General features: G+C 38.1%; 1 protein-coding gene across 2 annotated transcripts in view; it reads right to left on the minus strand.

Annotated features, from left to right (window-relative positions):
* LOC145663031 (uncharacterized) overlaps positions 1-27,341 on the minus strand; it is a 48,798-nt gene that overhangs the window by 13,885 nt on the left and 7,572 nt on the right. Inside the window, exons 1-3 of one of the 2 annotated variants that reach the window (XM_081729169.1) lie at positions 20,046-20,162; positions 6,677-7,519; positions 258-458 (exon numbers count right to left, since the gene is read on the minus strand). In XM_081729169.1, coding sequence (XP_081585295.1) covers positions 258-458; positions 6,677-7,519; positions 20,046-20,117 — 1,116 coding nt within the window. In that variant the 5' untranslated portion in view covers positions 20,118-20,162. Of the gene's footprint in view, positions 1-257; positions 459-6,676; positions 7,520-20,045; positions 20,163-27,341 lie in introns of those variants that run through there. The other variant, XM_081729167.1, reaches the window with a different exon arrangement.

The raw sequence follows: 27,341 nt of genomic DNA on the forward strand, positions 1-27,341 counted from the left end.
CTTATTTACATACACACACACACCTACATACTCACACACACACACACACACACACACACACATGGCCTATTCCTGTGATGTTTTCTCATAGGTTACAGGTTCGGTTGAATGACATCACTACTTCTAACACCTTTCTGCTGTATGTTGTTTCAATTTAAATTTAAATTTAAAATCTTAACTTCCAGACGTATTTATTCGAGCTCGAGAGTTTTCCTAAAATCAATAACATTTGCACAGCCTAGAGATGAGACACTTACCTGAGAAATATAGAACCGCTTCTCGTGCTCAGATAGTGTATCCCAAGCAGCAGAAACGGTTGCTTTTAATTTTGTTTTAGGAGTTGCTGGATACAACCAATGGAACAGAGTTCGTGTTCTTTTGCTAAATAATGATTTCGCTGCTCTAATCACTTCTTCTTCAGAATCCTCTGCCATGCCTAAGCCTGTCCGTGAAGTTCCCTGAAATTTTTAAGATAAGCTTCTGTTATTTTGTAATAAAAGGCACAAAGTGAAAATATTGCTCAATAAGAGAGGTGATCAATTTGAAAGGTATCTTCATAAACTAATAGAAGAATTTCTTTAAATAACATTATATGGTACGTTTCTGTAAATTCGAGAGAAACGAAGAAAACTTGTAGTATGTTCCTGGACTACAGTATTCTTCAGCTCAGAGACCAGTTTGCAACATACTAGAGCCTGTCAATCTCAGCTGTGCCCTCGGAAAATATGCGAAACATATTTCGGCCCCACCCACGCCACTCTCTGATGGAGGAAACCCTCCCTTTGCTTAGGGAAAAGAAGCGAATGACTTCAGCTGTATTGCCAATTTGTCATTCAGTCGTTTGGTCTTGACGAGTGAAGATCGTAGTCTACTTAGAATGGCTAACAAGACAGTACAGCAAAATCTGTGAAATAATTCATTGTGGCAACGCTTCCGCATCCAACAATTGAAAGATCGCGGCCGCAGCAACTTGTCCCTCCTCTTTCGAAGAAGAGACGGGAAATCACAAATTGACAGCAGCGCTAGAAGAGGCACAGTTGAAATAGAAAGGCTCTAGTGCTGTCACCGATGCAATGGAAAAACGAGTCTTTCAACTATGTCAATCATGTTCTGTAAAGAGCGTGATTCCACTGACGACCAATGATGCCAACCTCAAACTTTATAAAATCCTATTGAATTTCTCAAGTAATAAAATAACATATAATGTAAAAAATAATCAACTGTATATTACTCACTTTTTCAATATCTAAGTAACGAGTCTTCCATGTTTATAAAACAATTTATGAATAAGTGTTCTCTTTAATGGAGAACATGAGGAGCGTCATTTAGGGAGAACAGGAGGGGCAATTGCCCCCCCCTCCAAGAGTTTGAGGAATACGTATACTTTAATCGTTTGCCTACTAATATACTAGTACAAAACGGGAAAAATCTTATGTCGGTGGTGCTCTTGCCTCCTCAAGCGAAGTCTGAAACGACGCTCCTAAAACAAGTATAATTTGTTGTCAGAAATGCGTACAATATGTGCTCCTTTGTTCTTGATTTTTTGCGAATCACGCATGGCTGGCTCAATCCACAAACCACATGCACTTTTCAGATAACAAACTACTTTGAATCAAAATTTGATATGATTTCACATTTATTAATAATTTATTATGCCTGTTTTCCACTCCAAAAGAATTTTGTTGGCGTGAATTATTAAAAAGCCCATAAATATAGTGAATTTCAAAAATAAATCTCTATTTCTTCCCGAAAAATTAATATTAGAAAAAACTCACAAAAAGGAATTTTTCCCACGCGCTGGCATCACTGTTGGCGACTCAGCATATTCCAAAATATACCATACAGCATCATTCGGTGGGATGTTTCAATTGATTACATGACAAAATGACAGCAAATGAAACTTTACTACCTATTTAAGTTTTCAATTATTTTGGAGAAATAAAATCATCATATTATGATTAATTTGCAAGTTGGTAACTTTAATAAGTTGAACAGTGGGCAACTTGGACAAGCTTTATCGTAGATATTGGCACTATAAATCATCGTAACGCAATTTGGATAGCACTCGTGACTCTGAGGTCCAAAGGTGAGTTCTTATGACTGATTTGTACTCGTAGTAGTCTTTCATTGCAATAAAACGAGGTAATTATTACATATTTCAATGTTTTTGGTTCTTAACACATGTTTTATTTATTCTGCAAAATATAGACTAATTACCAGGGATGTAATGGGGCATATACGGGAGTATACGGCGTATACCCACCTAAAACTTATATAGTCCAGCGTATACTCACCTTAAATTTACGAAAGAATGAGCGTATATTGGGGTGCGTATACGCTATACTTTTGAAAACTATCGAGCGTTTACCAAAAATTCTAGCATTACACTACTGCTAATTATCTATTTACTGTATGTACGCGTATATAGCATACAAACAATATTTGATATTGAGTGCAGTGATGCCAATTTGAAAAGTTATAAAATCTCATTTCGAGAGGCAGAAATTTCCATTTTGCTCTTGAATTTCCCACGCTATACTAAATAAAATTTTCTAAGCTTAGAAAACATGAACAGTGAAATTAGTGTATATCAGTCATTTTCTAAAATATATAAATGAATTATTTAAAACTTCTAATCTTCTACGTTGATCAAACACTTTATGAATAAGTATTTTCCTTAATTGAAAGTGCTGATAGAAATAAGTACATTTTGTTGTGAGGTTAGTATTTCGATCACACTCTTATGACATAATCTTCTACTGAACGTAATGGGCCTTATTCAGAGTCGTTTTGACGCGTGATTAGTGCCATGCTAAAGGGGTGACTAACATATGTTTCCCGCAGTAGTCAGGTATGGCGCTAATCGTACGTCAAAGCGACTCTGCATAAGGCGGAATGAAACTAGATAAACTTCATTCTTCAATCATTTCGTAGGGGACGTTTTGAAAGTTGGACGTTTCTCCTTTTATTTTCTTCCGTTAATGCTGTTCTTTCTTTCATTTCTCTCTTGATACCAGAGTACACGTTCATTGGCACTTGCTTTTTGTGATTCGCAAGTCGCTGCATAAACCACTTTAACAGCAACATGCATTTTATACTAACAAAATTTGACAATTAGCAATAATTTCAAGTTTATTGAAGACTCTTTTGACTACTTCTCGCCTATTGACAATTTTGTTTGTGTCAGTGGAATAGATATATGAAAAATCCCATAAATCCAGTTAATGTTTACGAAAATTCCCTTTATCCCATTTCGAGAAATCATTGTCAAAAATCCCACAATATGGAATTTTTCTCACGGGTTGGCATCACTGATTGAATGCTCTTACAGAGTTAAATGACAGTATGAACCATTTTGAAGACTCGTTAAACAAACTCAATTTCTAGGAGACCAACCAAATACAATTGAAAATAAATTTAAGTCCTTCATGACTATTTGTGATCATTGATACTTTAGATTACTACATTAGAAGGCCGTATCAAGAGAAAGGATAGCGTGAGACATTATCTTTTCCCAAATTACTAAGTTTATACTGAATAAAATGAAATTTCTGGCCATTCTCTAGTTTTCATAAGGGTTATTCTTTCTGTAGATCCTTGAATTTTATCGTACTAGATGAGGCCTTGTTATGTTTCATAGCGCATATTATTGTTACTAACTGTAAAAATAGTTTTTATTGAGTTTTAACGAAGAATTCCCTAACAGCCTATGAAAATGCCTCTGATCAATAGGTAAGGGAGTATAAAATTTCTTCGTTTGAGTATCTTTGAGCATCTTACATCAATGGAAGCCTCATTTCTTGCTACCAAGGGACATTCTTTGAAGTACAGAAATCATTTTTCTAATATGATGCCCTTACTTGGGTTTCATTCCTGGTGCAGGAAGAGGTTTCCTTTTCTGTTAGTTTTGTTTTGTCATCATTGTGAATAAAATAAGGAGTATTTGAATTGATAATTTGGCCTCTGGGTTAAAGTAAGCTACAAGTGTGTTGAAAATCGATGAATATACAAATTCAATTGACTGAAAGCTATTTATCTGGGAATTCTTTCATAGTCAGGAAGCGCCACTCCATATGTTTTAAACCAAATATTGAATGGAGCAAGGTCATGCATCTAAACACGCTGGGATGCCAGTTATCATAAGGCATTGTGTTGTTAAACAATCTCAAGTGAAAGTGCACCGTGTAGAATACGCAACTGCGAGTGATTTTCATCTACGAACTCAAACTGACATATATGAAGGCCTGAACTGCAGAACATCCCAAGTTCATCGGAGTACTTTTGTCATTTTAGAAGAAAGACAAGAAGATTATACTTGGCATGCTATTCTGTTTAGCTGAAATTACTTTGTAATTTTTAAAAAAGGTTTCGATTTGAATTTACGTATTATGCAAGTGAATAGCCCTTAAAACATAGATGCTAACATAAAAAAAAAAAGCGAAAAATACGTACTTGGGATGTTATGCAATTCAGGTCTTCATATTCACATATAGCCGCGGAAAACATCAACAGTGCATTTGGGCAGAAAGAGGTTAATGGAACCACCATGCGCCGTTGGGTTTGTGAAATTTCATGCCAGTGATATAACATTGTAAAATGATCCTTGCGACACTAACCCCCAACAGCATATTGCGATAAGCTCCTTAAAAACATTGTGGAAACGGAACCTTAGAAAAGTGTTGGTGCAATTGTAGACGAATTAGACATACACCATACCACTATCGTTCAGTGGCTTGGACTCATGCGTCCCACATAGGTTGAAGCCGGCCAACAATGAAGTGTCCAGTTCTTTGGATATCTAGGAAGGTTATCCACATCAGCTTGTCATTTCTGATGAAAACTGTATCTACTACGGCAATTGTAAATGGCAAAGATATTGGATACTGGATCGCGATCAACGTCTTGAATAATTTTCCAAACCATTCCTCCACCTCCAGAAGAAATGGATATATGGTGTCTTCATGTAGCACGCTCACATGCCTCTCAAATAACGGTGCAGACCTGGCATGAGCTCAACGTTGGCCACTGTTGGACTTCCTATCTTTGCTACAGAAAATGTTTCATCGTACGTATGAGCCAGTGGCGGATCCAGGACGGACTTCTGAAGGGGGGCGGTGGGTTGTAATATTGTACTTAGAGCTACTTTTAAGAGCTCCAAACTGTCGGATGAGTTTTATATATATATATATATATATATATATATATATATATATAATAAGAGTTTCCTCTTCTGGGGAGGCGATCACCCAGATCGTCCCCCCTGGATCCTCCTCTGGTATGAGCGTGGATTTTCGAGATTACCAGATTGTTTATCTTCGTCATTGTTTGCTTATCTCGATCTTCGGCCTTATTCCCTACTGCTTTGAGAGAACGAAACGCAAAATTTGCGTTTTGGTTTACAATAATTAGGATAGTTGCTCATAGCATTTTCTTGTGCTATGTTGCAACCCGCAATTTTTGCTAAGTCCGATAGGGAATGAGACCTCTTGTCTTGTTTAAGTCTTGAAGAGTCCTGAATATCAATCTCGGACTTCGTATTATTCCTTTATACTACGTTGTGAACATGTTCTTCACGGATATTGAAAGTCCTAATTTATAATAATAATAGCTATTAGCATGACGTCCCTTCGTGATCCTGAGCCTGCTCTAACACCATCTTTTAGCGACCGGGGGAACTATGTCCAGCCTAGCGACAAACAGGTGGTCAGTGGGATGCTTTCTGGACCTAATGGTCGTCACGTCTTCATTCACGAGACTCCTCTGTTTGTCTCATGAAGCTGTGGGGACGACGAACATTGGAGTGGACTGCTCGGGAATCGAACCGGGATCACGCGGGCATGAAAATGAAATGAAACGAAATATTTCAGTTGAACGTCCTACGATTTTGCCCTTTACGCTAAGGAAGACGATGATTAAGGTAACACACGAGCGTTAGTTCAACGCTCGTACCACTAGTTCGGAACCCTCTTATTGAAAGTTCTTTGCCATGAAAAATCCAAATGAGCCTCTTTCCGGAATTAATTTACATCTCAAAGTGAAGGAGCATTATTAAATTAGAAAATGTCAGTAATTTGATATGATAGTTTTTTTTTCTTTTATGTGCTTCAATTTAACTTGAGACTAACCAATAATAGGATAGCAAAACATTATGGCCCTTACGCAGAGTCGTTTTGACGTATGATTAGCGTCATACTAAAGGTCTGACTACTGCAGGAAACATACGTTAGTCGAAATCTTTAGAATGGAACTAATCACGCGTCAGAACGACTCAGCACAAGGCCTTATGTGTTCATTTTCATAGTTTAGCAAATTTCAACCTTAAGAATCAAATCAACACGACGATGGCAAAATATATCGCTTTCTATCCACTTTGTGAACTGAAAATATCATAAACTTAACTCACAATATTGAAATTTTCTTGCCTGTACAAATGCATATATCATGTTTTGCCATCTTTGTATAGAAACAGAGCTCCTTTGTAGCTAAGCGGTTAGTTTACGCGCCTTTGCCATAGGCGATCCTGGTTCGATTCCCAGCGTGAGTTCATGTGCTTCGGATCCCACGTTAAGCTGCAGGCCCATGTCTCATTTAGCCTTGCTGCTGAAAAGGACGCTAAACTCAACTCAAATGAAATTACTGTATAACATAAACAATAACTTAAATAAAGCTTACTTACTGTATTCGACAGCATATCCTCCTCGGGTAATTTTATAGAAATCGGTGTCTCCGCATTTTGATTCTGTCGTTTGAGATAATTTTCCTTAATTGACTTCTCTATCGAGGCTACTGCCTGATCGACATCATCAAAGTACAAGTTCTGATCATCCAAAATTTGGTTTTGTTGAATCTGATCTTCCAGTGAACAATGGTCTTCATCAGCTGATCCATGCTGCGGAGAGCAACTGCTTTCAGACGCATTCCCACATGACAAAATGTGTTCGTTCGTTCGTTCGTTTTCATTAACAGCATCGACCGTTTCTATCACAATCTCTTCTCGAGAAATGTCTAGTTCACTCACATCACAGCCTTGCGAATCTGCAAGGAAAATAGTTTGTTGCCCAAGGTCACTTGCAATTACCGTACCACTTTCATTTATAACTTCAATCTCACGAGTTTCAATACTTTCATTGTTAGCGGCTTGGGGATACTGTTGGAGAAACAATATAGACCTTGAAGGATGTTGATATCTTACAGGAGAAATGGGAGGCATTCCAAAATGATTGTATGGATATGTTGGCATTGATCGAACTCCATGAAAGTGAGGTAATCTTGGAAGAGAAATATCCCCTGAGTTCTGTTCCAAAGGAGCAAAATTCTTTAGTGGCATAGCGTTAGGCATAGTTGCTGTAGGAATTCGAGGAGATGGCATCCTCAAGAACACTGAGCCATGAGTTGAATGAAAATAAGGATATGCCAGTACAGGCGCAGGTGGAATTTGATCCGGCAATTGTAGCAAATTTCTCTTCACATTACATTGTGTCATTAAATAAGGTCGCTGAACTGTTTCTAGCGGTGGAATCTGTAATCAAGCAGAAAATTTATAATACTAACATAAACTATAAAGAGTAACTCAACATCTATAATTTATTTTTGAAATAAAATACTTAGTCCTATAGTCTACGAACACATATACATACATATAGCGTTCTCTAGCCCAATATGAAATTTTGTGATTGGGACATATGAAATGTGGATGTAATAAGTATTTTTAATTAATTGTATTTCTTCCAGGATTGTTTAGTGCGCAGTTCAATCTTATTCCATGTTTACTTTTTTCTTGACATTGGTTCTGAAAGATGTGATGTCAATGGGGCTATGCAGATACCCCTTAGGGCTTGAAATTACACTTGTATACTCTATAAAGTAGCACCCATGTCAACTGATCGTACATTACAATAGACGGATGCCAATAGATGTGTTCTTTTGCATTTGATTAAATATTGGATGGCACGAGTCTAACAATACATAAGGAAGTTTTATACAGTGCCGTATAGCCGCATTGAAAGTTGAATGGTCAAATCGTTTAAATTTACGGTAGTGATACTGCAATGATATAGATAAGTTTATTGTAACATGATCTATTGGGTTTACCCTAGGTTGGTAGAAGGGTTACTCATGTGAAAAACCTGACATCTCATTAAACCTCCACCAACTAATCAATCAATCAATCTCATATGAAAAATAATTCATGTGTTAAGTCACTCGTCGGGTACAAACTTAGCAGCCACTCATCGCATTCCCAAATCGCCGTGAAAAATGCGCTGAATGGAGCTCCAGGATAACCCGGACAAGTCTTCGAGTTGGCCGACTGTTCTGCGTTGATCTTCTATGATGAGATAACGGATTTTTAGCGATGTTGTCCTCGGTTCACGCACTTGAAGTATGGCCGGAAAGGAACTGATCTTCAATGATCATTTTACCCCTTTTAAACCGAGCAAACGTACATTTACGTTTTGCTGAGAGCATGTTCTTGTAAGCTGTTTGCATCATCACACTAGTTTCTGCTGTGTTGTTGGCGAGTAAAAAATAAAACCACAGCTGCACATTGTTCGTGAGAATCTGTCATTTTTTCGTGTCATGAGTGCACTACAGACACAAATACACACACACATAACTGTCAGAGAAACCGCAAGCATCGTTGTCGGTTGACGTTACTTGATATACTGACTCAGGAGAGGTCTTTCTACAGCGCCCTAGCGGCACAACCTCGTACTACAAGTACATGATGCGCAGGAGTGTGATTTCGCTGATTTTTGGGTTCCCCTTCGTATATATTGTAAGGATCCCCACATCACAACATGAGCACATGCTTATGAACGACACGTGCTAATGTTTATAAACAAGCAGACGATACACCGAACAGGAAGAAGATGAAGAGAACCGAAAGAAGACGAACCACCCGAGGAGAGTCCATAAAAGAGAAACCACAGACGGAGGAAGGTATCAGTTGACTACTGATCGCCAACCCACCTTGGCTGTGGAGGCCGCTTTGGACTAAGGGGCTATACCTATCCTAACATTCCTGGAGGCTGCTATGAAGGTAAGGGGATTCCTCAACACAACCTTACCTCGCAAGGCTGCTTTGAGCTGAAGTTTCTTAGGACCATAACCTGGAGTCACCATAAGACGCCCCGGCGGCTGCCTTGAGCGAAGGGGTTCCCGTACGAAACGATATATACCTCAACCTTGGTCATAATAGAGACTTTGTTATATGAAGTTTGTAAAGCACAAAGATTACTTTGTATTTTATAATAAAATAGGTGAAGGGCTAAAGGTGGTCAAGGCTCTCGAACAGTAATCTGGAGGTTCTTGGATCGAATCCATGTGGGGAAAGTATTTTTTTTTAGTTTAGGATTTTTGATGGTGATTGATCGGCGATGACACTTTTATTATATTCAGATATTTGAATACTCGGATGTTTCAATACTTGAACTATCAAATCTTCAGGAATAATAATTATTATATCGTAGAAGATTAACAGTTAGGAATTTATTATAGTTCAAGTCATACCATTACAAGCAGAAACGTGACTTTTCGCAAAAAAAAAAAAATCGATTTTGTTTAATGTTGCCCACGAGAAGAGGAATTTCTTATCTCGTTTCTAAAACAAAACAAACAAAATCGGGATGAGAATTAACATTTTACATTCGAGACGGAACAAGGTAAACTCAAATTATCGTCTCGCTTTGGAGATGAGAATCGAGACGAGTAGAAAAATATCATAAACATTTCTCGTCTTATCTCGATTCTCGAAATAGTGTATGTTCATTCTTAAGGTAACAATTGCTCTGTAGACTTAATCTTATATTATCTATTTTGTTACTATGTATTTCATAGCTTATTGAATTATGGTCTATGTAGGCATTTTTGTAGCAAACTTTTTATACTTACTTCTGTATATCCCAAAAGTTAGTTTATAGGTTATCTTTTAGTGATATTCAGATATTTTTATTAGAGTTATTTTCATTAAAACATACAGTAGAATGATGTCTACATGAAGCTTTAGTGGAACGCTTTCGTTTAAAATTTGGGTAGTTGAAGAGATGTGTGTTAAAGGTATGGAAAACCTTACCCGAAATCCTGACTTTTAAGTAAATTTTGCCAAATTTAGGGCAACTTTAGAACTTTCAATCCGTTATTATTATTATTATTATTATTATTATTATTATTATTATTATTATTACTGAAGCGTTGTAAATTTAATAGTTTACCCTATTCCACCCAGCCCCCGCGTAGTGGTCATTGTGCTGGACAAACACCGTGTATGTAGATTTTCTCCGGGTTCCACTTCTTCCCACTTTCTTTATTCCAATATAGCTTTCATTCTCATCATCGACGTCTTCGTTAGCTTAGCCGGCATAACCATTATTTAAAAACAAATTTTCTTTGGACTCCTGGACAATATGGACTCTTGGTGTCAGCTCCTGGACAATATGAAAATCGAACCTTCTGATGCAATATCAGAAACTAAGTAGGATTTGTCTTCATCCCGATACATAGTAACGCATATTCTTTGGGTAAAAGACTTTGGATTATGTATGCGTTATGTTGATATTTTAACAAAATATTAGCTACATACAAATATAAAAAAGAGTACTTTCTATTTACAAAGTTTGGTTAAATGGATACATGGAACGTGTTGGAAATGGCGAACGAAAATATTATTTCTAATGAGAGTGGTAAAACCTAGAAACAATTCCACAATGAAACAATAACGTATCACACACATTTATGACTCATACTAGGTCCTAAGGATGGCCCTTTTGTATTCATGAATTGTTTCTTTAACATGTTACGTTCTTAGACAGTACGAATCATCAATGGAGACACGTGACGTCATATTGTTAGTATTTTTCCTGTGAAGAAAATCGTTTCGTCTCTAACTTGTAAGACTGAGATAAATTGAATATTTTTCATGTTTTTATACATAAGAAATAATAACATTGTAAATGATAAAAGAAATCTTTAATTTCCTCAGCTGGAATCGAACCCAGGACCCTTAAATTACGAAAAAACACCACTATAAGGCTGGTCTGTTAAGTAAGAGTCAAGAAACGTCGTATATGTTTCAAATTGCACACATTTACGATTCCAACATTCTATTAACGATGAAACACTCTGATTTCGGTCATGGTAAAATATTATAGTCCAGAGTTCAAATTTAAATTTAAAAGAAAAAGACATACAAACAAACAAGAACATGAAGAAGAAAGTGGTCTTAAGTGTAATTCGAATTCTTAACTGGAACCTGGTGCCTCAGACCAACTTTTTCTGATTCATTGAAAGTATCTCCGTAACTTGTCTCTATTATACTCGGTTTCATTCGTTTTAGTTATTTCTTGTATCCTTGAACGACAGGGACACGAATACAGATATATAGAGGACATTTAATATTTCAAAGGTTTATAACGTAACTCAAAGGTCCTCAGTTTGTATATTTATATAACTAAGGCTACTGATATATCAAAATGCATTTTACACACTGCACCAAGATATTACCTTTTTATTGTAGTACATAAGTTAAACAAATACACTCTTTAAAAATCGTACATGAAGTTTCACGAGATGGATCCTTTCTTATGCATTATTTATGTTTCGTTGCTACGACAACTAACTCACATCGTCGAATCACTATCATAACAAAATATAATCGCATAACAACCAGAAAAGAAATTACATCTATTTCTCTTTTCATATTCTTATTCTTCCTTTCTTGAACAGCTTGTGCATAATTTAAAAGCACATTTTGCCCATAAATACAAATAAAGATATAATAAAGATGTGAAAATACAAGTATCGTTGTAGGTTCTCCCTCCAGAAATCGGAACCGAGACCCTGCCTACTGAACTATCTAACGGGTGGGGTACCTGGCTCGTTCCTAAGGCAAGTAAACTTGAGACGGACAACATCGTGCTCGTGGGTTTTCTCAAGGCACTTCCACTTTCTCATTCTATCAATTCGTCCATCATAATTCACTTATTTTAATCATGGTTTTCCTCAACCTAACAGGCATAATTGTGGAACATTAAACGCAAAGATTTCATTTAATTTAGTTTTGAAACGGTTAACTGAAACTAATCCAAACCGAAGAACAGTTGTATTTTGTATTGCTCATTAACGTGTTTTCAAAAAATGTATATAGAAAAAAAAAACATGGAGAATGGTAATTCCACTCAAAAGTGAAACAGCACGTTCGTAATACCTTAATCTAAAACGAAACTATTATATCGTTTGGAACTTTCCCAAAATATGTATGGATATTCTGAAAAGTGTCAATACAGTGTCTGTCTTCAAACAAAACCGAACCAAATTACGGTTCGGTTTCTGAAATAAACAAGCATATTATGTTTCAACCTTAAACCAAACCCAAACCGGTTAACCAGGTGTTGGAAGACGTCTAGTAACTAGGTTGTAGTTGAGGCAACTAGCATCAAAAGCCTCCAATTCATTTTTACCGAAGTTGACTTATATATCGCTCGTTATATGTTTGATCTAAAGGAATTCCATGGAAACAGAATTTTGTTTAAATGTTTAATATTTCATACTAAAAGACTGGTTCAAATATGAGACTTTGTACGCGTATATATGGAGCTTCACTGCACGTTTTGCGAGGGAAATGCATGTAAGGAATTTTGGTAGTAGGCGCATCAGTTGATGTTACTATTGTCTCGTGAAATCAACTGCCATTATGTAGTCCAAATTTGAAGAACACCAAGATAAGACAAAAAGTATAGACAATCCTGAGTGCACAATGCTTCCTTTCGGAGTTATAGGCTGCCGAAAATATGAAAAAATGAACCTACAAAGTCATGGCTCCAGAACTATGGGACCTATCGTACTTGGGCCAACACTTCACGTAGGAACTAGCACGTGTCCTATTCAAAATTCATGTTCTAGGATCCTAAGATACTCACAAAACAATTTTATAGAGGGAATTTGACTGCGGGAATATAATTTAAAGTACTCACCAACTACCTCTATAAAAATTGTTACGGAAGTACCGTAGATTATGAAACTTGGATATTTGCATAGGGCACATACCAGTTCCTAAGTGAAGTCTTGACCCGACTATGGTAGGTCCCATAGTTTCGGAACTATGAACCTTTAAAGTTAATTTTTTAATGTTTTCGGCAGCCTATAACTCCGAAAGGCAGCATTTGTGTACTTAGGTTTATCTATAATGTTTGTCTTGGCAGTTAATTTCACGAGACAATAGTAACATCAACTGAGGCACTTACTATCAAAATCCACCACAACCATTTCGTTTAGTTTCAAGTAATCTCGCAAAACGTGCAGTTAAGCTCCATATACACGCGTACAAAGTCCCATATTTGAACCAGTTTTTTTTTTTTTTAGTATGAAATATTAAACTTTTAAACAAAATTCTATTTAGATGGAATTCCTTTAGATCAAACATATAACAAGCTATATATAACTCAATTTCGGTATTAAAAAAAATGGATTGGCGGGTTTTGACACTAGTCGCTCTAACTACACGCTAGGTACTAGACGTATTCCAACACCCGCTTAACTAGTTTGGGTTCGGTTTAAGATTGTAACAGAATGTGTCCATTTATTTCAGAAACCGAACCGTAGTTTGGTTGTTTTGTTTGAAAACAGAAAAGCAGATACTATATTGACACTTTTCAGAATACACACACACACACACACACACACACACACATATATATATATATATATATATATATATATATATATATATATATATATATATATATATATATATATATATATATATATATATATATATATACACAGATGGTGATCAGAAAAATGGAAACACCTGAACGAAATTACAACTTTCCAGATTAATATGTTGTCGGGCCACCTTTCGCCTTCAGAACAGCCTTGATGCGACGTGGGATGGAGGCATAGAAGTCGTGAATGGAAGCAAGTGGAATTTTACACCATTCCTCGTGCAGGGCATCGGTCAGTTCTGTGAGAGAGGATGGAGGTGGAAATCATCGCCGGAGTCGTGTTTCCAAGACGGACCACAGATGTTCAATTATGTTGAGATCTGAGGATTGGGCGGGCCAGGGGAGGTGTTGAACTTCATCCCGATGTTCCTCAAACTACGCTGCTACAACGCCAGCTATGTGAATGGGTGCATTATCATCCTGGAAGACGGCGTCATTGTCCGGGAACAACATCCGGACTATAGGATGCAAGTGGTCTCCTAAAATTGCGACATAATCGTTGGCAGTGATTCGTCCGCTAAGTGTGACCACAGGACCCAATGAAAACCATGATATTGCGGCCCACAGCATCACCGAGCCACCGCCATGTTTCACAGTTGGGCGAAGACACTGCAGATCATAAGCTTCTTTGGCGTTCTCCACACATAAACACGGCCCGTGGTTGGGAATAGGGTGAAGGATGACTCATCCGACCATATCACACGTTTCCAGTCCTCAACGGTCCAAGTTGCATGGTCGAGGCACCATTTGCGGCATGCAAAAGCGTTATGGTCCCTGATGAGCGGTTTGGCCCGTACAACACGACCCCGTAAGTTCATGTCATGTAATTCGCAGCGGACTGTGATTGTCGAAACAGGGTGGGGGAGGTGCTGATGGAGTTCCTCCGTCACTTGCTCCGCAGTGGCACGACGGTTCTGCGTGACAATACGCTTTAATATCCGGCGTGATCTGTCACTCATGATTTTCTTCCGCCCACTGTTCCGCTTCCCCGATGTGGTTTTCCCGTGTGTTGTATAGGCCGTCATCACCTTCGATATTGTCCCACGCGACACACCTAACACAGTAGCCACTACCGTCACACTCGCTCCACATAACCGCGCACCAGCAATTTGCCCTCTTTGAAAATCTGAGATTTCTCCCATTTTACCTACCTCCGTCTGCTGCAGCCACTGGACACTGCTGTTCCACTGCGCCTGACGTAGTATGGAGACCGATCTAACACACCACCACCAGCGGTCCGGCGCTCCGGGCGCCACGACACCACTGCCAAAACATACATCTGACGTGTTGCCAACTACAGGTGTTTCCATTTTTCTGATCACCATCTGTATATATATATATATGTGTGTGTGTGTGTGTGTGTGAGTGTGTGTGTGTGTGTGTGTATTGGAGAAGTTTTGAAAGCTGAGTAAATGGTTTAGTTATTATCAATCTGCTGTTTCACTTCTGAATGGAATTACGATTCTCCATGTTTTTTTCCTAATATATTTGTCAGAACTCGTTAATAAGCAATAGAAAATACAACTGTTTTTCGGTTCGGATTTGTTTGGGTTAACAGCTTGAAAGTGAAAGAAAATGAAACATTTGGTTTTAATGTCCTACAACTATGCCTGCTAGGTTGAGAAAAACCATGATTAAAGCAAGTGAATTATGATGGACAAATTGGTGAAATGAGAAAGTGCGAGAAAATGGGGGTGTCCCGAGAAAACCCACAAACACAACGTTGTCGTCTCAAATTTACTTGCGTTGGGAACGAACCATGAACTCCGCTCATCAGATAGTACAGTAGGCGAGGTCTCGGTTTCGATTCCCAGTGGGAGAGCCCTTGAAATATTAAATGTCCTCGATTTATCTGTGTTCGTGTTCCTGTCGTTCAAGGTTACAAGAAATAACTGTAAAACGAGAATAACCTAGCATAAGAGAGACAAGTTATGGAGATACTTTCGGTGAATCAGAAAAAAAAAGTGGTCTGAGGTACAGCGGGGGACACTTCTAAATGGTACAGCCATATGGAGATTTACGGCTAAGGTGTACCATTTAGAAGTGTCCCCCGCTGTACAAGGTTCCAGTTAAACATTCGAATTACTCTTAAGACCACTTCCTCCTTCATATCATTGCGTGTTTGTTTGTCTTTTCTAAATTTAAATTTGAATTCTCTGTGCTATAGTATTTTATCATGACCGAAATCAGAGTGTTTCATCGTTAATAAAATATTGGAATCGTAAACGTGTGAAATTTGATACTAGAGTCGTGGCTTGAACATTCATTTCGTAATTTAAGGGTCCTGAATTCCATTCCAGCTGAGGTAATTAAGGGAATTTTTATCATTTACAACGTTGATATTTCTTATGAATAATAACATGAAAAATATCCAGTTTCTCTCAGTCTTACAAGTTAGAGTTGAAACGACTTTCTTCACAGGGAACATACTAACAACATTACGTCACATGCCTCCAATGATGAGTCGTACTGTCTAAGAACGTAACATGTTCAAGAAACAATTCATGAATACAAAAGGGTCATCCTTAGAACCAGTATGAGTCATAAATGTGTCTGATACGTTATTGTTTCATTGTGGAATTGTTTCTAAGTTTTCCACCCTTACTAGAAATAACAATATTTTTGTTCGCCAACACGTTCCATGTATCCATTTAACCAAAATTTGTAAATAGAAACTACTCTTTCTTATATTTGTATATAGCTAATATTTTGTTAAAATATCAATATAACACATACATAATCCAAAGTCTTTTATCCAAAGAAAGTACGCTACTATGTATCGTGATGAAGACAAATCCTACTTAATTTCTATTAATGAATCCGAAGGTTCGATTTTCATATCGTCCAGGAGCTAACATCCTCTTTCCCCCTCTTTTCCTTTTGGACACTAATCCTCAAAAAGGATCTCTTAAACAGGGTCCAAACCAATTTCTTTTCTTTTTTCCTATCAACTCCAGCGTGCTTATATGTATTGGAATAAGACATAATATTGAGGTCTCAAACCTTAAGAATGAACATACACTATTTCGAGAATCGAGATAAGACGAGAAATGTTTACGATACTTTTCGACTTGTCTCGATTCTCATCTCCAAAGCGAGACTATAATTTGAGTTTGCCTTGTTCCGTCTCGACTGTAAAATGTTAATTCTCATCCCGATTTTGTTTTTGTTTTGTTTTAGAAACGAGATAAAAAACGTTCCTCTTCTCGTGGGCAACATTAAACAAAACCGTTCTTTTTTTTTTTTTTTGCGAAAAGTCACGTTTTTGCTTGTAATGGTATGACTTGAGCTATAATAAGTTCCTAACTTTTAACCTTTTACGAGATAATAATTATCATTCCTGAAGATTTGGTAGTTCAAGTATTGAAACATCCGAGTATTCAAATATCTGAATATAATAAAACGTGGTCATCGTCGATCAATCGCCATCAAAAATCCCAAACTAAAAAAAAAAATACTTCCCCACATGGATTCGATCCAAGAACTTCCACATTACTGGTCGAGGGCCTTGCCCACTGAACCACGATCACTACGCAGTAAGTGATTCGTCTTTAGTCTTATTACGTCAGGTTTCATTGCCTCCGCTTGCAAAGCTATATGTTGTTTTTATTTTTTCCAAAATGTCTTTCGTATTTCTTTTATGATATAAATCAATAATCTTCGGCAAAGTTTATATCAATAACTTGGGTTGTTCTTAAACCTTTGGTTCAAAAGTTTGTTTCTTCTCCACACTAAACTACAGATATGACAGATAGAATTCTCATACTCTGTATTTGTTTGAAAGCAGTCGCCATTAACTAATCAATGACTTCTGTCCGACACGATACATTCATAAATATTATCTGGTTGTGTAGCAACAGTACACAGAAAACGTGCATCATAACAGGGATTTTTTAGAATTGTAGTTCTACCGTGTCAGAAGCAGCGCTAGAGAAACCGCCTATAGCCGTAATCTTCGGATTTTTCCTTCTAAATTCGCTCGATTCTTCTCTCAGTATAGAATGGCTACTACACTTAAATTACACTGTTCTACAAAAAGTTTAAAAAGTTCTATTTCTGGGTAACAAAGTAGTGATTCTGAAAGAATTTTCACTCCTGAATTCAAATTTGATTTTAGTTTTTCTGCATCAGAGATAGTTTTGGAGTAATCAGCACGTAATATTTGTGTTTGTAAAGCACTACTATATATTGTTGACACTGTGTATTACCTAAAATTGTAGGTATGTGAAACAGCTGTCGACCGTACTTAATGGTTTACTTTTTTCTTTTGTACTGAGTGTCTCTCTTGTCTCTAATGATACACCAGCAATAGTCTGCCAGCATGTTGGCCATCCACTTCCCTTCATAGCGTTTTTCAATGGTGGATATATCCTTATGAAATCTTTCTCCGTGTTCATCGGAAATGTCACAGCAATTACTGCGGAAGTAATCCAGATGTGAGTCCATGATATGCACCTTCAAGGACATTTTGCACCCTAAATCCTGATAAGCTGCAAGCAATTCATCCACCATCTCCTTGTATTTAGGGTCCCGTCTTCTCCCAAGGAAGTTTTGGGTTACTTTCGTAAAACTCATCCATGCGCGCTTTTCTTTCTCTGTGAGACATGCCTTAAAACCTCTATATTTCTGCAGTTCTCGTATATGCGGACCTACAAACACGCCCTCTCTTATTTTTGCAGCTGACAGTCAAGGAAATTTGTCAGTAAGATATGCAAAAGCTGGCCCATTGGGATCCATTGCCTTCACAAGCTGTTTAATAAGTCCAAGTTTTATATGTGGGGGTGGAACAAGAACATTTCTAGGGTCTACAAGACTGTCCCGTGGCACATTCTTTTCATCAAGTGTCCAATTGCGTTTAGGCCACTCCTTTTTCACATAGTGGGAAGTTCTTTCCCGACTATCCCATTCACACAAAAAGCATGCATACTTCGAGTAACCTTGTTGCATCCCTAATAATAATGCTATTACCTTGAAGTCACAACACAACTTCCACTTATGTCACTGTACTTAATTAAGGTCAATATCTTTCTGAAAATTTCATAACTCTCTTTGGTAAAAGTGGCATATGCAACTGGGATTGAAGGCAGTTTATTCCCGATATGCAGCAATACGTTTTTTAAGCTATTCTTCGAAGCATCCAAAAATGATCTCCATTCACCAGGTTCGTATCTTATGTGCAAGGCTGTCATTAATCCATGAACATCATTGCAAAATGTCACGGAACTATCACTGGCAAAATAAGACACAAAAGCACGTTCTCTGTTCCTGAAGGTTATATTGGTTGTTTCGTAGAGAAGGTTATATTCCTGTAACCTGAAGCCTAACAATTCTGCTTTCTGTTTACTGACGTGAGTCCTAAGTCTCGCACTAAATCATTTAAATCATTCTGCTGTAATACACGTGGCGTGGGCGTACTCGTGCCTTGATACGGGGGATCCCTTCTTTTTTCCGGAGAAGATGTAAGTTCTGTAGTGCTACTTTCTTCACTATTAGTCATCTCTTCTATATCTGTGGGCCTTGAAGGAACTGGTAAAGCTTCAGAATGTGCCACAAGTCGTCTTGCTGACGGCAGATCCGGATAAACAATATGTTTCTTTGATTTGCTGTTCGTGAATCTCTGAATTTTGGTTAAGCAGAAATAACAGTCTGTCAAATGGTCCTTTGGTTCGCTCCAAACCATCGGTACAGCAAATAATGAAGCATTTTTTCCTTGCCACCACTTAATTAATTTACAATAACATGTAACACAACACATATTAGGTGACCACTTCTTATCAAAATCACCAGCTCCGACGCCAAAGTACTGCTTATATGCTCTCTTGATGATGGGTGTGATTTTCTTCCTGTTCCTCACGAAGGTGAACTCACCACAAACCTAACAGAAGTTGTTAGCTGTGTACTTACAACCACGAGTGCGAGGCATTTTTTTTTACTTCACTTAAACACAAACAAAATGTATCCACAGCATTCAGTTTACTTACAGTAAGTAGTACTAACGCCCGATAAAATACCAGATTCACACGCTCAGTTTAACTCACAAACTACTCCCAACATCACATTGCAACAACGGGCAAGTTCTGCCAACCTCTGAAAAATGAAAGCTGTCAATGTTGCAAGGTCTTACTTTCCAAATTCCCTTTTGTCACCATATACTGTGTTGTATATGAATATACGTATGTAGTACATGATGCTTGAATTACTCGTAGACTATCCCTGACGGATCAAATCGGATGTCTCATTTGAACTTCCATGTCACATTCCTTTCATAGTACAAAATTTCATTTCAGAAACACAACCCTTGTAAAACAGTGATTGATTTTGGCTTACCTTGCTTTGATCTAGCCTAAATTTCGCAGTCATTCCTACTTTATCGTATAAGCCCAGAGTATGGTTAAACATCTCTGATAGTTGGTTTCAAGAGGAAGGACGTGGGTAAGAAACCATAGAAACATTTTCGTAAGTTTGTAATGCGATTGTTGTCCAAGTAAATATATATATATATATATATATATATATATATATATATATATATATATATATATATATATATATATATATATATATATGAGGTTTACATCGTTGAATGAACAGGACTTACCCACACCAAATTCGTGATTTACATTACATGTACGCATTTGGTCAGACCACCAATGCCTAAGACCAGACACGTATTGACCAGAAGAAAGCCAGCCAAGCCGAGGCAGAGGGAGTGAGAATCCTGAGTGGATTGACGGTATGAAATAAATGAAATAATGTTTTTCAGTTTAATGTCCCACAATTATGCCCTTATAGATGGATTAACCGTATACCTCGATCATAGAGTTGGAGAAGCCATTACACTCACGTCTGCAAGCAGTTGCGGTACGACCTTTCTTTCTTCCCTCGTTCAATTACCATCTGCTCACTGTATATGCCTCGTGCTGAAGCCTTTTTAGGATGATTCATATTTACAATCAATCTGAGCAATCTGTATTGATTGTTGGAGTTCCGTATTCGTATCGTTGGCGTCAGACGATCTTCTGGATGTGAGTGAGATGGTCTTTCTTTGAACGACAGTCGTCCTTACTTTTCTACTGGAAAGGGGCCGCGGTGGCTCAGTCGTAGAGCGTTCACCTCTGGTGCTTGGGGTCATGGGTTCAATCCCAGCCCCCGCCAAGTGAACTTTGTGGTGGACAAACACCGTGTGCGTGGGTCTTCTCGGGGTTCTCCCATTTTCTTCATTCTACCATTTCATTCATTACTCATCATCACCGTCTCCTTTAGCCTAACCGGCATAACCGTGGGACGTAAAAACATTTCTACTGGATCTGATATCTACTCATACATTGACCTTTCCTCGTGTAGTGTTTTCCTTGTGGCTCCCTTCATATGAAGATGCATCCAGATCTCTGTGGCATTGATCATTTTCCATTGATTACAGAGGAACTCTCTGTTATTATTTTTTGGCGTCTTCGGTGCTTGACCTTTCGAATTGACTATCCTTTTGGAAGCTCGGTGAGTTTCATGCCCGTGAAGACTTACCCCTGTGTGCTACTATAGACCTATTTAAGCAGACTGAGATTGATGTTACACATTGTTTCACTCAATGTGCACACTTGTGCCGCGCAAGCGAACTTTCTTTGGTGATTCGAACTTGTATCTCCCTGGCATTTATCTCTTATTCGTTGACACAGTCAATTTTTGTTTGACTTTTGATTGTCGGTTAACGTGGGCATCATACATTTGATCTTAAATACTCTTGTGTCTTGAACTATGTATTTACTTAATGTATTTTCCCACTGTATCTGGGGAGTTGATCGTATTGTTCTATTGTAATTGTGTCGTGGTCTACTTGGGTCCAAGTTAGACTATAGTTGTATATTTTATTCATCTGCTCACTTTTCTCTACTGAAACAATTGACGCTGTTCATCACTTTGATATTACTATCTATTGGTGCATTTAATACTAGTCTTGTTGTTATTCTTCATGCAGAAGCAAACCAATTACCATTAGCCTATCGTCTTGAGAGACTTCTAAGGAATTATACATCCCATGTGCATCGTATTTTTGACAACCCCTGCACCTTTCTGTTGCGTCGTGACCAGATTTACGACTGATACGCAGAACGCCTTCGGAATACACGTCCATGGTACATTCGTGGTTATGAGTTTCATCGAACACAAATTTGTATGACCATTTCTTTCTTTGCTTGCTGTTTTTGCCCTTCCACCTTGGCTGTTGACTTCACCAAGGTTCGATCTTGGTGTCATCACATAGTAAACAACATACGAATATTCAGGAATAATAGCAAGAATCAGAGGCGTTACTGGAACAGCACCCCAATTTTAATGTTTTATTCAGATGGTTCAAGAAACTGAGAATCTGTTGATTGTGCCTTCGTCACAGAGAAAAACAGTTAGAAATTTATTCTGTATCCCCTGTGTTCAATATTCACTACTGAACTAACAGCAATTAAACTTGCTCTCGATCATGCATTTCGACTTTCGTTGCGTTATGAACTTATCTGCACCGACTCACTAAGAGTATAATAAGGCTGCTGAATGCTGGCACATTTCGGAAATTGGCGAAACGAATATGCTGACACAGCAGCTAAGAACGTTGGATTGGCAGAGGTTGCACTGGAAAACTTCTACTTGTGCTCTGATCGCCGTTGCTATTTCATCCAATGGCCCCGAAAGCGGATTAGGATCTTGAAAGATAATAAACTTCACTCGTAAAACTTACAACTGTATTTTGGAATTATTGCAAACGTACTGGTCGCCGAGATGAAGTTTCTTTTGACGCTTACGTATCGGCGATTCTCATAACTTGGCACATTCTTGTAGAAAGTTCAGAGTACTCAAACTGCAGAGAACGTTAACTACCTAAAAATCTGAATTAGGTTTCAGTTGATATACCGGTCTCTAGCGACCGTATTCTCATTTTCTCGTGAAATTGGAATGATTAACGAACTTTGAGGTTTTCTTTTTAAATTTTTCTGTCATGTACGCGACGGGGACAAATAGCCCCGTTGTTGGTGTTTCCATTAAACATTCATTATATATACACTCACCAGTCGAAACATGACCACCATCTACCTAATATCTGGTATGTCCACGTTTGGCTAGGATGATAGCAGCAATGCGGTTTGGCATGAAAGCGATGAGGCCTTGGTAGGTAGGGCTGTGCGATATCGAAATTTCGATATCGACATTCGATATTTTTCTGATATCGATATCGAATAGATATATCGATATCGACAATATCGATATCGATATCGACAATATCGGATATCGAATATCGATATCGACAATATCGATATCGGATATCGACAATATCGAATATCGATATCGACAATATCGAATATCGACAATATCGAATATCGATATCGACAATATCGAATATCGATATCGACAACATCCAATATTGATATCGAAAACATCAAATACGGATATTCAACATATTGATTGGTCTTGAATATTCATGTTGATATATACAATCTGGTCTCAAAACGTTTCAATGGGGGATATCTCACAAGGAAGGGTCACGCAGTGGCTCCGCTGAGATCCGAACGAGACAATTGTGTTTGCATTTGAAATGTTATAACTAGATGAATCCCAAAGTTATACGTGCCACCGGGAGGAATATCGTGAGTTACAACATATTTTGTAATGTAAGTACTACAAAAAAATATTACATGGCACAATAGTTTGAACCGAGTCATTTGTTCGGAAACAGTTGGGTAAGTGGAAAACTCGACCAACACGTATCCCATCATTTTCAACGACAAACTTTTTGGGGTAAAAAACTTTGTCCCAGGGTCCCCCGCAGGGTCCCAGACGGGGTCCAACTCAAAATTTTCAAATGGCAAGGGGGGTTAAGTGGCACATCATTTGAAAGCTGTTGTAAAATGAAAGAAAATGCAGCAAGTCTCGACTCTCTACAACAACCCTGTGCAAAATGAGGGGGGGTCAAAATGTAAACAAAAACTTAATTGAAAAGTCCATGGTCACCCCTATAAATCGGAAATGGTGAGACTTGAAAATAGGAAGGGGGTCTGGCATTATGTTCAAAGTACAACAATTTAAGTGAAAACGTCTTGTCCCAGGGTACCCACAGGGTCCCAGGTGGGGTCCAACTAAAAAGTTTCAAATGGCAAGAGAGGTTAAGAAGCTCATCGTTTGCAAGATCTTGTTAAATGAAAGTAGATGGAGCAAGTCTTGACTTTCTACGACAACCCTGTCCAAAATTGTGGCGGGTCAAAATGTAAATAAAAGCTTAATTGAAAAATATGGCCACCTTGAATCCAAGGTGCTTAAAATCTGTCATTCATAACAGTACAAATCTAAATCTCTATTTTTCTCTATTATATATTTAGAAATACTAGGAAGAGTAAACAACATTTGAATTTCGATTCACTTCCAATTATTATTTCATTCGGTAACAACATATATATGGTTTCTTCTTAATGCACGTTCGTCACGGTTCTCTCGGCATTATTTACTTGAATATAACGAATATGCGATGAACACACAACTATGACTTCCTAGTCATAGTGCGAAAAAAAAAAACTTTACCTTCGGGTATTTTTGTAATTTTGTCATACGTAGTTCATACAGAAAGAACTTGCTGCACCTGTAAGTTGGGGGCTCTATTGTAACGTATTCGTGATGGTTACATTTGTATGTCATTCGTTGGTTTGATCTCAATACTTCAAACAATACCAAATAAAAAAATCATTTGCAAGATTGGCAAGTAGTACCAAACATATGTAAGTCATTTCAGTACATCGAACTGGGTCAAACTTTGTTGGCTTAGTCACAGTATTCCAAGAAATAACATGTTTATATACAAACTCATTTTTCACGCTGGCAGCCATATTGGATTACAGATTATACTCTTTGATATTTTGTGGACTATTAACCATAAACGTTCACTTCTCCAACACCAGTGGTGTGAGCTGGATATGCGTTCGATACATAGTGCGGCATTTTGAACTCAAGATGTCACGTTTTTGAACATTTTGCATATTTTAGTCACTGACTAATCAACATTAATGCCAAATTTGTTTTCCTAGCTTCAGCAGTTTGGTATGCTTATCCTTTCGATATAGGTTTTAAGCGGCCATCTTGGATTGTTTTCCAATTTGTTTACATTTTGACCCGCCGCAATTTTGGACAGGGTTGTCGTAGAAAGTCGATACGTGCTCCATCATCTTTCACTTAACAAGAGCATTCCAACGATGTCCTATCTCTCTTGCCATTTGAAATTTTTTAGTTGGACCCCACCTGGGACCATGTGGGGACCCTGGGACAAGACGTTTTCACTTAAATCGTTATACTTTGAAAATAATACCACACATCCTTTTCTGTTTTCACATTTGTCTCACCATTTCCGATTTATAGGGATGACCATGGACTTTTCAATTAAGTTTTTGTTTACACTTTGTCCGGTCGCCATTTTGCACAGGGTTGTTGTAGAGAGTCGAGACCTGCTGCATTTACTTTCATTTTACAACAGCTTTCAAATGATGTGCCACTTAACCCCCCTTGCCATTTGAAAATTTTGAGTTGGACCCCGTCTGGGACCCTGCGGGGGACCCTGGGACAAAGTTTTTTACCCCAAAAAGTTTGTCGTTGAAAATGATGGGATACGTGTTGGTCGAGTTTTCCACTTACCCAACCGTTTCCGAACAAACGACTCGGTTCAAACTATTGTGCCATGTAATTTTTTTGTAGTTCTTACATTACAAAACATGTTGTAACTCACGATATTCCTCCCGGTGGCACGTATAACTTTGGGATTCATCTAGTTATAGCATTTCAAATGCAAACACAATTGTCTCGTTCGGATCTCAGCGGAGCCACTGCGTGACCTTTCCTTGTCAGAATACTTGTTAGTCACAGAAAACAGACTTGTGTTCCTTCTAATCCACCAGTCTTTCCTCAGAAAAAAGTTAATAAAAATAGTCATTTAATTTCTTTCTCAGCCATCATATTGGTCATCATTGCAGAAGTAATGAGAGTGAAACAGGGTGATATAGAATATGCGTGTTTTATTTGTGTGTAGGTGTTTATTTCATGTATGTGCGATTGTGAATGTGCACGTGTGGCGGTATGCGTTTCAGAGAGAGAGAGAAGTTCTTTCTATAGTATAACACGTGCGTGCGTTGTATTTTAAGCTCACGCACAAACAATACTTGATCCAGATATGGACGATAGGGTCCATGGTGGCTCAGTGGTAGAGCGTTCACCTCTGGTGCATGAGGTCCCCGGTTGAAACCTTGCTCTTGCCAAGTGAACTTTGTGGTGGAGAAACACCGTTGTGTGGGTTTCCTCGGGATTCTCCCGTTTCCTCTCACTTTCTTCATTTCATCATTTTCATTCATTTCTCATTATCACTGTCTCCTTTAGCCTAACCGGCATAATCATTGAACGTAAAACTCAAAAATTTCATTTCATTTCAGATATGGACGAATGACGTACCCGATCAACAAAAGCAAAATCGGGGAATCCCCGTTTCTCTTTTGTGCTAATCATTTGATGCCTCACTGCAACAGGAAATCGATGCATATCTTTCAGTGCCATCTACAGACAGTGGTGCTATTCAGCCGGTTCGCACCGGTTCGCCAGAACCGGTTGTTAATATATTTCGAGTTTGTTATACCCAGGCATAGATCTAACAGTAAATTTTATCCAGTTATACCCAAGAACGACCAAGTTTCAGTTTGTTTAGCTTTGTTCTTAGAAATTCTTACAGCTACAGGGTTATATATATAATCTCTCAGAATAAGGTATAAGCTATTTTTTCTTAATTTCAAATGGGCTGGTTAGATATCAAGAATGAAAACTGGGATCACATGAGTGCAGTGGTGAGGGTTATTTACATTTGAAACGCATATATACCATTATCAATAATTGTTGATCCCTTGCTGGGTTAAGGTGTTTCCAATACTTCTTGACAAACATCTATTTTGGATAATTCGTTTCCAAGATATTCGCAGTGCTACCTAATTTCGTCACAACACCTTATATTAGGTTGCTGTGTAGGTCTCTACTTGTCACTTGTGGTATCCAGTGAAAAATTTGCCTTTGTCTATCTTGCATGATTTGCTTCCTAAGAGAGAGGGAGAGAGACAGGGGCGTAAATAAGGGCCTCGCAGACCCCGCATTGCGGGGGGCCCAGGCCATCACGAGGCCTCCAAATTGCGATGTAGGACATAGAAAAGGGGCCCCATTCCACGTTGTCTGCGGGATGGCCCCCAAGCCCTTAGTTACGCCACTGGAGAGAGATATCTTTCTATGTATCCATCTACTATGTCTCTCTCTCATATATATATATATATATATATATATATATAGATAGATAGATAGATAGATATAACCAGTCACCAAAAATTAGAATAGCACCACTGCCTACAGATATGGAAGAAAACCTCCTTCACTGGAGGAAATCTCATGACAGTGAATTTCCAAAATTAGCTCTTCTGGCTCGTAAGTATTTGCGTAGGTACCAGTGTTCTATCGGAAAGTGGATGTAATAGTTGTGGATGCAATATCGTAACTATGCTCATACTTCACGTACAGTTAGTGCAGAACATGCGAAACAACTGATTTTCTTTCCATGAACAAAAGAGCTCGTTC

Source organism: Thermobia domestica, chromosome 10 (genome assembly GCF_964235325.1).
Source record: "Thermobia domestica chromosome 10, izTheDome1.hap1.1, whole genome shotgun sequence".
Taxonomy (NCBI): domain Eukaryota; kingdom Metazoa; phylum Arthropoda; class Insecta; order Zygentoma; family Lepismatidae; genus Thermobia; species Thermobia domestica.